The sequence below is a fragment of the Ceratotherium simum genome, chromosome 10 (assembly GCF_057802395.1).
Source record: "Ceratotherium simum simum isolate JZ-2026a chromosome 10, ASM5780239v1, whole genome shotgun sequence".
Taxonomy (NCBI): Eukaryota; Metazoa; Chordata; class Mammalia; order Perissodactyla; family Rhinocerotidae; genus Ceratotherium; species Ceratotherium simum.
In genome coordinates this window covers 56,696,797-56,711,662 of record NC_141909.1, presented here as the reverse complement: position 1 = coordinate 56,711,662, position 14,866 = coordinate 56,696,797, and the positions used below count along the sequence as shown (strand labels likewise).

The window sequence follows — 14,866 nt, the reverse complement described above, 5'->3', positions numbered from 1 at the left end:
TACTGATATAAATAAATATGAGGGAGGAGGGTTTCTTACAGAAGAATTCCAATTAATAAATGTAGAAGAAATGAGGGAAATAGAAAGTAACCATTAGAACACAATAATAATTGTTTCAGACAAGATCCACCGAAGAATGGTAAAATTAGTGGCAAAAACTTTAAGGTAAAATAGAGTATTTATATAGTCTCAAAATATCTCCCCCCAAGTATTAATTACTGTGGTGGTTTTAACATATGTCCAAAATTTTTGATATACCATACTCCAAGAAGTGCACTTAGTCTCCCTCCCCTTGAATGTATGCTGGACTTAGCGACTCATTTCAAGAAATAGAATAATGAAAGAGAAAAATAGTAACTTTATAGTGAAGAAACCAGGCAGACCACCAAGTGATCAAGGTTAACATCACCAGTAATAAGTCATGTTGATATCATGTACCCCCTGATATGATGTAATGTAAAATCCATAGCCTCAGTCTAATCATCAGAAAACATCAGTCAGACCCAAGCTGAGGAATATTCTACAATAACTGACCAGTAGTTCAAAAGTATAAAGTTCCTGAAAGACATGGAAATACTGAGAAATTGCTACAGGTTTTCAGAAGACACATATAGGGAGTCATGATGAGTGAATGCAATGTGATATGGTGGATTGGATCCTGGAACAGAAAAAGGACATTAGTGGGAAAACTGATGAAATTACAGTACAGCCTGTAGTTTAGGTAGCAGTATCATACCAGTGTTAATTTGTTAGCTGTGATAAATGTACCATGGTTATGTAAGATGTTAGCATTAGGGGAAGCTAGAGGAAGGACGTGTGGAAATACTCTGTGCTATCTTTGTAACACTTGTGTAAATCTAAAATTGTTTCAAAATATAAAGTTTAAAAAAAAAAGGGAGGCGAGAAAAGGGGCAATATATAGGCCAATTAAAGCCTTGCCCTCCACTTCTTAAATTGAATGGTGAGTAAACACTTTCCTCCAGCGTTTATTTCTCTGTATTTTTCTTTTTCTATTATTTTCTGTTGACCAAAGTAATACAGAAAATGTGAGAAAAAACTGAAAAGCATAAAATAACCTACTTTCTTAACTTACAGAGATAGCCACTGCTCACATTTTGTTGTATATCCTTCCAGTATTTTTCTTATGCACATGTATATGATTATTTAAAATAAAAGTGGAATCATGTTATTAAAAAGAAAAAAGAATGAGCTTTGAATCCGAACAGAACTAGGTTTCTATCGTGGCTCCATCTCTTTCTACCTCTGTCATTCTGTACCAGTTAGCCTTTTTGAAGTTATCTTTACTCATTCATGCAACAGTTTGTTCTTCAAATATTTGTTGACCACTTATGTGCTGTTCTAGGCTCGGAGCATACAGTACCAAACAAAGCCAAACCCCTTCTCTCCTGTAGCTCATGTTCTGGTCAGGGGAATTACAGTAAATAAATATGGGTTGATATAAGCATCATGAAGATGAGTAAAGCTAAGTAAAAGGGTAGAGAATGGTGGTTGGAGAAAGGAGTGTGCTATTTTATGTAATTAGTGAAGGCATCTCTGATAAGGTGACATTAAGAAATCTGAATGAAGTTAGGAACTGATACCTGAGGGGCTAGCTTTCCAAGCAGAGAAAGCAACAAGTACAAACACCTCATGGTGAGAGCATGCTTCATGTGTTCAGGGAACAGCAAGATAGGAGTGGAGTAAGCTGGGAAGAAAGTGGTAGTATTTTAGTTAAGAGAAAAATGAAGGACCAGATCAAGTAGGGCCTTATAGGCCAGGAAAGGACTTGGCAATTTACTCTGAGGTTGAGCAGAGAGGTGACATGATCTTGTTTATGTGGTTAGGTAGAGAATAGACTGTAGGGAGCAGTGGGCAAGGTCATATCAGGGATATCTTTTAGGAGGCTTTTAGAATTGTCCAGGCAAGAAATGTTGACTTGGACTAGGGTTGTAGTAGTGGAAATAATGAGAAGGAGTATGATTCTGGATATATTTCCAAAATAGAGCTGACAGTATTTGTTGATAGATTAGATATGGTATGTGAGAGAAAGAGAAGAGTCAAGGATGATTGCTAGGTGTTGGCCTAACCATTGGGAAGGAAGGGTTTATTGAGATGGAGAGTACTGGAGGGCATGTTTGGAGTAGAAATCAAGTGCTTGTCTTTGGACATGTTAACCTTTGAGATGCCTGTTGAACATCAAAATAGAGATGTTGAATGGGCAATTAGGTTATTCTGGAGTTTAGGGGAAAATTGAAGGCTGTAGGTGTAAGACTTCACCAGCGTCTAGTTAGTATTTTAAGATTTGAGATAAAATGACATCATAAGAGGAGGAGGGAGGAATAAAGAAAAAACGGTTGCTGAGGATTGGAACCAGGGGCACTCAAGAATTTTGGAAGTTAGTCAATGAGGAGAATTCAGTAGGGAGACTGGGAAAGCAGACCCAAGTGAAAAGGTTCTGGAAGCCAAGTGAAAAAAATGTTTTAAAAAGTAAAACATGATTACTATCAAATGTTGTCGCTAAGTTAAAATAAGATGAGAACCAAGAAATGACCTCTAGATTGGCAACACAGAGGAATCAGGTGAACTTGGACAGAAAAGTTTCACTGGTGTGGTGGGCCTGAAAGACCGATTGGAGTAGATTCTGGAATGGGTCAGACAGCTGTAGGAGATTTCAGGCTCACATGATTCTCCTGGTGAATTATATAAATAGTTGTTTGGAGTTTTGCTGTAAAAAGGAACAGAAAAATGGGGCTATAGCTGGAAGAAGACATTTATATTAGCATTATTATCGACCATCGAGACATTTTGGTAGGATGGCTTCATTTTAAGAAGAGGACTTGATACATCTGTAGGAGATATTCTAGCCCGCTAGTTAAGAATTGGGATTTGGAGTCAGATAGCCAGGATTTAAATTTGATCTAACTGTTGTATAGTTTTGTTACCTGAAGGAAAAGTTACTCGGATTCTCTGAATTTTGATTTCATCACCTGTAATTAATAGTGAAAGTGATATCTTATAAGGATTAAGTGAGCTCATGCTTTTAAAGAGCATTATAGTCAACTGTGTTTTACTTTTTGGCACCTCTCTTTGTGTCTTAGAAGGAAATACTAGAATTTGGCCTATCATCATTCAAACAATGAGATAAATAGTCTCCATACTAATACCATTGTATATAGTTTTTTAATCCACTAATAATTTATATATATATATAACTGCATATTTTCTTTTATTAATTCAGGAAAAAAGGTAATAAATTAGCTGAAAACTGACAAGGAGCAGTTTTTGGAGGGTGTGGTGCTGGGTAGTTGGATGGATGGAAGAGAGAGGGTTTAACTTCATCCACCAGAAGGTGGTAGGTCCATGTTCACATAAGAATGTACTCCCATTTCCTACTGGCGTGTTTTGGTTTCCTCTAGGCTGACTCGGTGAACATGAAATGCTGTCTTGAAACATTTCATATTGGTTGTGGGTTGAGTTGGTTCATTACATAGACAAGTTACTTATTGTCTTCATTCTTCAGTCAGGCTTTATTTTTATTGGTTGTTTAGAATAGATTTAATACATTTTTAGAGCTGCCAAAAAGAAATGTAATAGCTGGTGTCCTGGGGCTACAACTAGGCTCGCTGGGCTCTGATCAAACACTTTACCTTTGGCAAGCTCTTCAGTACTTGCTGAATTCTCTTGCTTGGCATGTTTACTTAAATTCTTAGAAGTTCTAAATAGTAAAAACTTTGGGTGGATTCATTTCAGTATAGCTGTTTGACTAAGCCTTTTTCTATAAAATGGTTTAAATATTATTTGTGCCCTCAAAACCTGTCTTAAAAACAAGAAAAAAGGTGGATAGTTTTATATTTATTCCTAAATCTAATTTTCAGAGTCAGTGATCCTAACCCAGTAAAGTTAAATAAATTTATAGCCTTCTTACTACCTTAATAAAATTAATTAATAGCATAAATAAAATAAATTAATTAATAGTGTAGACTGTATAATTAATTTAGAGAAGGCCCAAATTCCATAACCTGTGAAGCGTGGTAAGTAACTGAGCTGTGTATAGCTTCCACTTGCCCCTCTGTTTTCTCTTTGGGGCAAATAGCTTCTTTGACTATGAAGATTTAAACGAAGGGGAAATTTTTCAGGTCTCCTGGATTTCATTTTTTGGGGAAATTAAGGAAATGATCAGAAATTACTTTCTTTTCACTAACACATGAGGGAGTGAGGGGCCTGTCAGCTTTCTTTTTTATGGTGGTAGGTATTTTTGGTATACTGTTTTACTTTTAGTTCTTTCCCTTTCTATTTCAGAGTCTGATAAAGAGGAGAAACCACAAAGGACTGTCATACCCAAAGAAGTGACACCAGCCCTGTGCTCACTAATGAGCAGCTATGGCAGTCTCTCAGGGTCAGAGAGTGAGCCAGAAGGTAAGTCATGGCCTCACTTGGTACAGTTAGGTTTGTTTTGTTTTGTTGCTTTTTGCCTTTGATGTATACTGTGCATCAGTAGCATCCTTGTATGTTTATGTATCTGAGGAGATGTGTCTTACACATTCCTTATTTGATCTTCAAATTGCTCTGTCATTTGATTCAGAAGTAAAGTTAACATGGCGTAAAAGAAAGCTGGAGAAATAGGGAAATGTGTTGCTACTCTGGGAGAAAAAGACAAAAATAATATAATGAAAGAAGAGGAAGGGGAAGAGATACTATCCACTAATGGAATAGAAGAAAATTCTAAAAGATATAACAAAGAAAGTTAATTTCTTCTCTCTACTCCCAAGAAGCGTTCTCTTAACATGTTTAGCACCTTTCGTAGGTGAAGAGAGGTCCTTTATGACAAAGAGGATGATAGAATTCCTTACATGTATATAGGGCATTGCTGTTTATAGAGTGCCTTCACATAAATTATCTCATTTGGAGAACACGGTAACCCTATACTTGTGGTTACATTAGCCTGTGTGTTTTCAAGTTTAGAAGAAATGGAGTCCTTTCAAGAGTCTTTCTAGGACGTCAGTGATGTTCAGGATACATGTCTTACCTTTAAAGATGATGATAAACCAGCTGAACCCCTGGCATTTCTTTTAGGGCCACCTGAAAGAGCTAGGAGGAGGCTGTTTATCTGTTGTGGGGTGGCAGTTCTTAACCCAAGGTTCACATCAATAATCCAGCATATGTTTAGTGAATAAGCCTGTGTCCTACTGTTGAGACTTGGGAATGGGAATTTTATTTAGGCTTTACCAACCATGAGAGAATTCATGTGTATGTATCTGAGGACAAGATGTGTAATCACAGTAGGAGCTGTACTGGAGATAACAATACAGGATCTAAAAGTGAATATGTAGGGCCGGCCCCGTGGCTTAGCGGTTAGGTGCGTGCGCTCTGCTGCTGGCGGCCTGGGTTCGGATCCCAGGCGCGCAGCAGCACACCACTTCTCCGGCCATGCTGAGGCCGCGTCCCACATACAGCGGCTGGAGGGATGTGCAGCTATGACATGCAACTGTCTACTGGGGCTTTGGGGGAAAAATAAATAAAAAAATTATTAAAAGTGAATATGTAGAATGAAGGGAAGATCTGAATGTAATTGGATGAAGATGGCAGCGCTTTTAATGTTAACTAGGCTAGGATAATCAATGTTTGTGCAGTTGGAAGATGTTGAAGAAGGAAGAGTTGAGCTTTAATATGCAAGATAATGTTTAGATCTATCTGTAACATAGGAATTTTTTTTTTCTTTGTTAATGGGCCGTGGTTTACTGTGGTATCTGGTTAAAAGCTACTTGAATTTTGAAATATAAACCTCTTTGGCTTTATCAGAGTATTCCTTAACAGATGGCTTCCTCTTCTTATTTCTTTTTAGTTTTAAGAAAAACAGTATTTATTTCTTTATTCTTGTTTCCAATACACTGATATGAAGATGGAATTATTCGTTAAACACATATTACATTTCACGCTTATCAGTTGTATTTATGACAGATGATAGCAAAGAAAGCTATTTTACCAGATTACATGAATCCCATAAAAACAAGCTGTACTAATGCCTTTTTCTCTCTCTCTTAAGATAAAACATTTAATACTTTTATACTCATGTCTTCATTTTGAGGCTGCCACTGTTTTTAAATTAGAAGGGAGAAAGGAAACCAGAAGGGATCTTTGAGGTCCCACTCCTTCATTTTATAGAACCTTAAGCTTAGAGAGGATAAGTTTGCAAAGCTAGTATGTGGCAGAGCTGATGTAAAGCCTAGGTTTAGGGACTTAAAAGTTTAAAGAAGCCAACTATATTGCCTGCTATTATAGTCTTTCTCTGTGTCGCATTTGCTGTCTTCCTGCGCAGTAGTACATAGCCGTTTCTTTTCTTACAGATAACAGAGGATATTAGCTATTAAAAGATACATTTGATTTTGTATGAATTCATTTTGACTGATTGTCTACAATGCTCTGCCTTAAGGAAAAAGCCCTTGCTTCACATTCCTAAGCCTTAAGAATTATTTTATGTACTTTGAATTCAGCTTTATTAAGCCTTCCAGGTCACTAGCAAATTTCTAGGTTTCAGTGTTAATTCTGGGCTATAAGTTAGGATGTTGACACATAGGGACTTTGGAATAAATAAACCAAGGAAATAAAGCAGGCCTTCTCTGAACCATGAAATAGCGTCTAGAAGCCTACTTATTTAAGTGGATTCTAAACGGAGAGGAGCAGTCTGATTCTTTGTCGCAGATTTTAACAATTGTGTCTTCATAGTTAAGATCTGTCTCAACTTAGGAGTTAACATAAAAATGTATGGAGGATGTTAAACATGAGTAGTGCTTTTCCAGAAAGAGTTTTAAACAAGGAAAAGAAAGACTGAAGCAAAAGAAGAGGCTATGCTTGTTTCTGAGGCTGTCAGAATCATTAAGATATGTATAGGAAAGAAAATTTCAATGACTAGTATTTCTAAATAGATTAGTTTGATATCTCTCCTGGGTTTTGCATGTTAGTTTTTTGCTTTTGTTTTTGTTTTGCCATATTAGAAGTTAAGCACAACTTTACAACTCCCTAAAATTGTTGTGTGTCTTCCACTTGGTTTGGCTGTGACAGGGGACCTCCAACTTGAAAATGCATTCAAAAGCCCACAAACCAAAAAGTGTGATTTAGGTTTGAAAAAACTCAGTGGCTGTATTTTAAATTTATTTGGGTTGATAAATATTACATTAAAATATGATACTAAGCTGGGAAATGTTGTGAACCGAATGGTCCCAGTTCCTCATTCCGTGGCAGAAAATTGACAGTATGTATAAGATCTGATTCATTTGACTTTTGTTGTTTCTGGATTGGGAGATAATACTCGAAGGAGAAGGGAATAATAGAAAGTAGTGCCTTGGTTTTTCTTTTTGTCTTTAATTATTATTCCCATAGTTTGGAACTCTACAAACCACTTTGTGAATTCTTAGCTCCATTCTTTTATGGTTATATTTCTCTTCTTTTGCTCTTTTCCCCATCACTTTGAAGGCACATCAAAGCCACTATCATCATAGCAAATTCTTATATAGTGCTTACTTTGTGTCAGGCCCTATTTTATGTGCTTTACTCATTTAATTATTGCAATAACTTCATGAACTAGGTGCCATTATTTATGTGGAAATTTAGGCAGAGATAAGTAGCTTGCCCCAAGATCAACACAGTTGGTAAGTGATGGAACTAGAACTTGAACCTAACAATTTGGGACCAGAATCTGTGCTTCTAACACAGAGGAGCCCCAACTTACAATGCTTGGACTTAGGATTTTTCCACTTTACGATGGTGTGAAAGCGATATGCATTTAGTAAAAACCATACTTTGAATTTTGATCTTTTCCCGGGCCAGCAATATGTGGTGTGATACTGTCTCGTGATGCTGGGCAGCAGCAGTGAGCCACAGCTCCCAGTCAACCATGTGATCCCAAGGGTAAACAACCGATACGCTTAAAACCATTCTGTACCCATACAACCATTTTGTTTTTCACTTTCAGTACAGTATTCAATAAATTACATGAGCTATTCAACTCTTTATTATGAAATAGGCTTTGTGTTAGATGATTTTGGCCAACTATAGACTAGTGTAAGTGTTCTGGACATGTTTAATGTAGACTGGGCTAAGCTATGATATTTAGTAGGTTAGGTGTTTTAAATGTATTTTTGATGTACGATATTTTCAACTTACAAAGGGTGTATTGGGATGTAACCCCCATTGTAAGTCGAGGAAGATCTGTCCTTCCTTTAAAATTTAATTTCCACATTCAGTCCTATGTAGCACTTGAATGTTGAAGGTTTTGAGGGATATGATTAGACTCCCACACTCTTGTCCAGGCAATTGAACCTAGTCTCCCAACTTCTAGAATAGAACTGTTTATATCACATCAGCCTGTAACTCATGGTAATTGAAAATATAGAATAACCATTTGAAGGGTGAGAGGAGGGGACTCCTTTCTTAAAACTTTTGAATTTTCAACTGATCATATGGTTTTTCTTCTTTCTTATATTAATGTGGTGAAATACACTGATTGATTTTCAAATGTCAAACCAAACTTGTATTCTGGGATAAAATCTTCTTGGTCATGGTATATTACCTTTTTAATACATTGCTGGATTTGATTTGCTAATATTTTAGTAAGGATTTTTGCATCCATGTTCATGAGGAATATTGGCCAGTGTTTTTCTTTTCTTGTAATAGCTTTGTCTGGATTTGGTATCTTTTTTCTCCTCCTCTTTTTTAAGGGTTTGTGTAGGATTGCTACGATTTTTTCTTGTTTGTAGAATTCAGTAGCGAAGCCATCTGTACCTAGCATCTTCTTTTGGGGAAGATTTTAAATTGTGAATTAAATTTCCTTAATAAGTATAGGATTATTCAGAGTTTCTGTTTTTTCTTTAATCTGTTTTGGTAATTTGTGTTTTTTAAAAGAATTTGTCTGTTTCATCTAAGTTGTCGAATTTATTGGCATACAGTTGTTCGTAATATTTTCTTGTGATTTCTGTAGGATATAGTGAAGTCCCCTCTTTGAGTCCTCATATTATTTTTTTTATTTATTTTTTATTTTTTTCCCCCCAAAGCCCCAGTAGATAGTTATATGTCATAGCTGCACACCCTTCTAGTTGCTGTATGTGGGACGCGGCCTCAGCATGGCCGGAGAAGCGGTATGTCGGTGCACACCCGGGATCTGAACCCGGGCCGCCAGCAGCGGAGCGCGCGCACTTAACCGCTAAGCCACAGGGCCGGCCCATGAGTCCTCATATTATTAAATGATATATTTTTTTTCCTGATCAGTCTTGCTAGGTGTTTATTAATTTTATTAATCTTTTCAAGGAACCAACTTCTGGCTTTGTTGATTTTTCTCTATTATTTATTTTCAATTCATTGATTTTCACTCTGTTATTTCTTCCCTTCTCACTCTCTACATCATTATAGTGGAAGCTTAGATCACTGATTTTAGACTTTTCTTCATTTCTTTTTTTTTTTTTTTTTTTTTTTTTTTAAAGATTTTATTTATTTATTTTTCCCCCAAAGCCCCAGTACATAGTTGTCTGTCATAGCTGCACATCCTTCTAGTTGCTGTATGTGGGACGCGGCCTCAGCATGGCTGGAGGAGTGGTGCCTCAGTGCGCACCCGGGATCCGAACCCGGGCCGCCGGCAGCGGAGCGCACGCACTTAACCGCTAAGCCACGGGGCCGGCCCTCTTCATTTCTAATATGAGCATTCAAAGCTGTAAATTTGCCTTCATGCATTGCTTTAGCTGTATCCCACAAATTTGACATGTTATGTTTTCATTTTTATTTATTTCAAAATATTTTCTAATTTCTCTTGTGATGGGTCTTTAACTCATGGGTTATTTAGAAGTATATGTTTAGTTTCCATATATTTAGAGATTTTCTAGATAGTTTTTATTATTGATTTTACTTTAATTCTGTTATGGTCAGAGAATATAGTCTGTTTGCTTTTAGTTTTTTCAGTTTATTGAAACTTGTTTTATAGCCCAGCACAAGGTGAGTGTTCACGTGAACTTGACAAGAATGTGTATTGGGTCAAGTGTTCTTTGTCAGTTTTGAGTTGATTGTTAGTGGTACTCAGGTCTTCTACATCCCTGCTCATTTTCTGTCTAATTGTTCTTCAGTTACTGAGAGCCGAGGGTTTGATTCTCCAACCTTAATAATGGATTTCTCTATTTCTCCTTTAAGTTCAATGAGCTTTTGCTGCATGTGTATTGAAACGCTAATATTAGGTGTTACTGTGTTGTCTTCTTGGTGAATTGACTTTGTTGTCATTATGGACTGTCCCTCTTTATCTCTGGTGATAATCCCTGCTCTGAGATCTCCTTTGTCTGATATAGTTATAGCCATTCTAGCTTTCTTATGATTGATGTATGTGTAGTATCTTCTTCCATCCTTTTACTTTTAACCTGACTTTATATAATAGGCAGTCCTCGCTTTGCACTGTTCCTTGGTAAGTGAGATTTAATCGTAGTTCAAAGTGTGCAAAGCAAGGACTGCCTGCAATTTAAAGTTGGTTTCTTGTGGACATTAAGTAGTTGGTCTTGTTTGTTTGTTTGTTTATTCCTCCAGTTTGACCACCCAGTCTTTCAAGTGGGGTTTTAAACTATTTGCAAATAGCGTAATTATTGATATGCTTTGTTTCTTTTTGTCTCATCTGTTTTTTGTTGTATTTTCTTCCTTTTCCTGCCTTTGGATTAATCCTGTATTTTTAGGGCAGTGCAAATATTGGTTTATTAGTTGTACCTCTTTGTTTTATTTTTTAGGAGTTAATCTAGAGTTTATAGTATGCAACTTTAGCTTATCACAGTATTCTTTCAAATGATATTATACCATTTCACATATAATTTAAGAATTTTGTAGCAGTATACTTACATTTTCCTCTTCCCTTCCTTTGTGCTATTGTAATTATATATTTCCTTTCTACAGATGTTATAAACCCCACATACATTGTTATTAGTTTTGCTTTTAATAGTCATTTATGTTTAAAAATTTTTTCAAACAAGAAAAAATGTCTTTTGTATTTATCCACATATTGACTGTTTCCGGCACTCTTCATTCCTTTGTGTAGATTTAAGTTTCCATCTGGTATTATTTTCTTCATAGGGATCACTCTGTAGTTCTTTGTGGTAATCTTTTCAATTCTTGGCAGTTATAGCTCCCAATTTGAAAAATAATGTAATACATTGTAAATGCTTAGTTTTAATTAATAAGTAGCCAGTATTATGGCTGGAATGGGGGCGTTATTATGGCTTTTTTGGTTATTTTTGGAAGTTTTATCTGTTTGTTGTTTATTTTTATATTTGTTTTTCATCACATTTAGAAGCTCCCATCAAGACTGAGGCAGACATTCTGGCGGAAGACCAGGTTCTTCATAGCAGTACTCCTGAGAGACCAAGTCAAGATGTTAAAGCGACTGTTAGAAATTTCTCAGAAGCCAAGTATGAGAGCCAAAAGAAAAGTTTTAAAAAGACAAACCCTAAGAGAAAAAACGATTATCACAACTATAAAACATTATTTGAACCAAGAACACACCATCCATATCTCCTGGAAATGGTAAATTATTTTTCTTTACGTTCTAATCTTTGTGTCCTTCTTACGTTATGAAGATAGAGCCACTGGGTTTGTGCTTGTGTGTGTGCCTGTTTTTTAAGGTTACCAGAGACGTACATATGCTCCTTGAAGACTCATCTTTGTATCCTAATTCTGAAGCTGCATTTGGCTGATGTTCAGTAAATGTGGAATAATTACAATTTTAAAAACTGCTTAAAATAAAAGAATCTAAGATTAACTGATTAGTAAGGAAATATGTATTGAGGTGTACTGACATTTTTAAAGTTTTCTTTGAAAGGATCGTTAAATACAATGACAAACTGAGGGGAGAAAAAGGTTTTTATGTGTTTATTTTATGCATTGTTGGCTTTATTCTCAGCGTGATTGTGCTCAAAAATCTGTTGTCTTCAAACTACAAAGAGGAAGCAGTGCATCTTTTGATTCTAAGTAATGGACATGAAGCTGTTCAAAGATCCAAGACTTTCATATTTAGGAGTGATAGAAATACTCCAAATTTTTTCGTGGAGTTGTAAAACTGCTGACATTCTGTGAAAAGTCTGTTTGTTTTTGCCTTTTCAGATAAGTGCTTATGCTGTGGCTAAAGTGTTCTGTGGCTACACTCTGTGAGGTGTTACATGTAGACACGGTCACTTCCTATTAAAATTGATCTGAGATATAATCTCTATTTTGTAAATTTCTGTGCTTTTTTTTTTTATCTTTTTTTTTTGAGGAAGATTAGCCCTGAGCTAACATCCAATGCCAATGCCAATCCTCCTCTTTTTGCTGAGAAAGATTGGCCCTGGGCTAACATCCATGCCCATCTCCCTCTACTTTATATGGGATGCTGCCACAGCATGGCTTGACAAGTGGCGTGTCACTACGTGCCCGGGATCCAAACTCTTGAACCCCGGGCCACCGAAATAGAGCGCACTCACTTAACCACTACGCCACCGTGCCAGCTCCTTTATTTATCTTTTTGAGGAATATTAGCTCTGAGCTAACATCTCTTGCCAGGCTAACATCTGTGCCAGTCTTCCTCTATTTTCTATATGGGTTGCTGCCACAGCATGGCTTGATGAGTGGTGTAGGTCCGTGCCCAGGATCCGAACCTGTGAACCTGGGCTGCGGAAGTGGAGCGTGTGGAACTTTAACCACTCAGCCATGGGGCCAGCCCCTGTGCTATTTTTAAATATTTACATTTTTAAAAAATTTACCTTATACCTGGTAAATTAAATCATCTTTCCACTGAAAGTTCCTGTGTGATGTTTCTTTCTTTTTTTTTTTTTTTAAGATTTTATTTATTTATTTTTTTTCCCCCCAAAGCCCCAGTAGATAGTTGTATGTCATAGCTGCACATCCTTCTAGTTGCCGTATGTGGGACGCGGCCTCAGCATGGCCGAAGAAGCGGTGCATTGGTGTGCGCCCGGGATCCGAACCCGGGTCGCCAGCAGTGGAGCACGCTCACTTAACCGCTAAGCCACGGGGCCGGCCCTGTGTGATGTTTCTGAACTACATTAATGACATCATAAAATAAATTGAGTGGTCACTTTATCCTTTTTGGTAAATCCCATATGATTCCTTGGTTATGTACTTAGTCTAAATACCAGGGATTTTTAGCCTTCTTTCAATTAGAATAAGCGTAGTAATGGGACATTATGAAAGTCCAGGAATGTTGGGATTTTTTTTACTGCTAGTTTCATTATTACTATATTTACTGTATTTACTTATCAGTTTCTACACTGTTTATTGATTTGGGTTTGGGAGGATCCTCTTTGATATGATTTTTAGATTAAAGAACCGAAGACTTTTAAACGTATTTTTCCTGTCCCTTGTTAGATACTCCTAGAGAGGACCCCAAGTATGAACATTTGTGCTATTCAAAAAAGCTAGATAGTCCTGGTGTAAGTTAAAAGGAAATGTTCTTACATTATTTTTTAGCAAAATATTTAGTAATTATAATACACATCTTTATTGTTCTGTGTTCTTTATATGGGGAAGGCACACATAGTATTTTAGACTATATTTCTTGGGTATATTTTATTTGCTAACTAATCTATCTATTGTTTTTAGCTTTTAGCTCCGGACATTCGACATGAAAGGAATGTGATTTTGCAATGTGTTCGATACATCATCAAAAAAGACTTTTTTGGACTTAATACTAATTCTGCGAAAACTAAAGATGTATAGGCTTCTGATGTTTCAGCAGTCATAACTGAAGCATGTGAAATAGTGCCATCCTCAAGTTATTGGAGGAAAACCTTTTTTTAAAAACTGGATTAGTAATTAAATTGTAAGCCTCATGGGATATTATGTTGGATTTTCAAGTCTTTCCTTTGAATCTACACAAATAAATCCATAACTGATTTTTAAGACTGTGTCTGCATTGTTGGGATGGTACATAATATTTGCTGGCAGAATTCTATTTTTATTTTTATGTATTGTCATCATGTAAGGAAATTTGCTCTTGGGCCAGTTAAAAATTGAAGATACTAGTTTAATAGTAAAGAAAAAAGCTTTAAAATTTTTAATTCAGCTGAGTAAAGCTGTAGATTAGGGAAAGAAATACAGTCATATTGTTTTTAATGCAGGAGAGGAAGAATCATTCTTTAGCAAGGGGGAGTATTTTAAAAATAAACCAGATCAAATTAATACAATCAGAAGGGCTTGAAATTTAAAATTTCCTTGTTTATTTCAAAAGACATTTTGAAATTCACCTGTTGGCACTACTTGAGTAGCTCAAATATTGAACATTTGAAATAACAATATAGATATGGCCTCTGTGTATGTTTAGATTCAATGAAAGTGCTTCTTTTTGGTATGGTTCAGATTTGGACCTTTTTATTTCCCTGTGAAAAAGTATGTAAAGTGTAGTACTTGATGAGGTTCAACCAATTTCTTATAGCAGAAACAGTAGTTGGTGAAATAATGTTACCTCAGTTTTAAGGTTTAAATAAAATTCATCCTGTGAAGATAGTAATTGAACCCTTTAAAAATGTTTTAAATAAGTAAAAGCTACAGAGATCTTTGTCTTATAATACCAGAGATTTTGATCACATGTTCTAGTCTCTTGTGCTTGCTAGAGCTCTGCTGTTTTGAGATACAGCTAAAAGGGGCAAGGTTTTTAAAAATTTGTCTGTTGTTGTAGTTGAAAAATTAATTTTATCTGACATTGTGACTATTGGAGTCCGTGAATCTTGCCTGCAAGAAGAAAAGCAAGAAAGCTGATAGCAGCCCTCAAGAAAGAGCTGTTCCTCCTATGCATTTGTAAGATCCTATCCAGAATCCTGGAACACCTGGCAGGAAACACTGTGACATCACAGACCTGAGATTA

The 14,866-nt window shown here is 36.2% G+C and overlaps 1 protein-coding gene across 1 annotated transcript in view; it reads left to right on the top strand.

The window, feature by feature from the left end:
• NUFIP1 (nuclear FMR1 interacting protein 1) overlaps positions 1-13,905 on the top strand; it is a 45,402-nt gene extending 31,497 nt beyond the window's left edge. The window contains exons 8-10 of the mRNA XM_004433634.3: positions 4,300-4,416; positions 11,306-11,538; positions 13,606-13,905. Of these exons, the coding sequence (XP_004433691.1) occupies positions 4,300-4,416; positions 11,306-11,538; positions 13,606-13,722 (467 nt within the window). The 3' untranslated portion in view covers positions 13,723-13,905. The remainder of the gene's footprint in view (positions 1-4,299; positions 4,417-11,305; positions 11,539-13,605) is intronic.
• Positions 13,906-14,866: the final 961 nt, after the last annotated feature.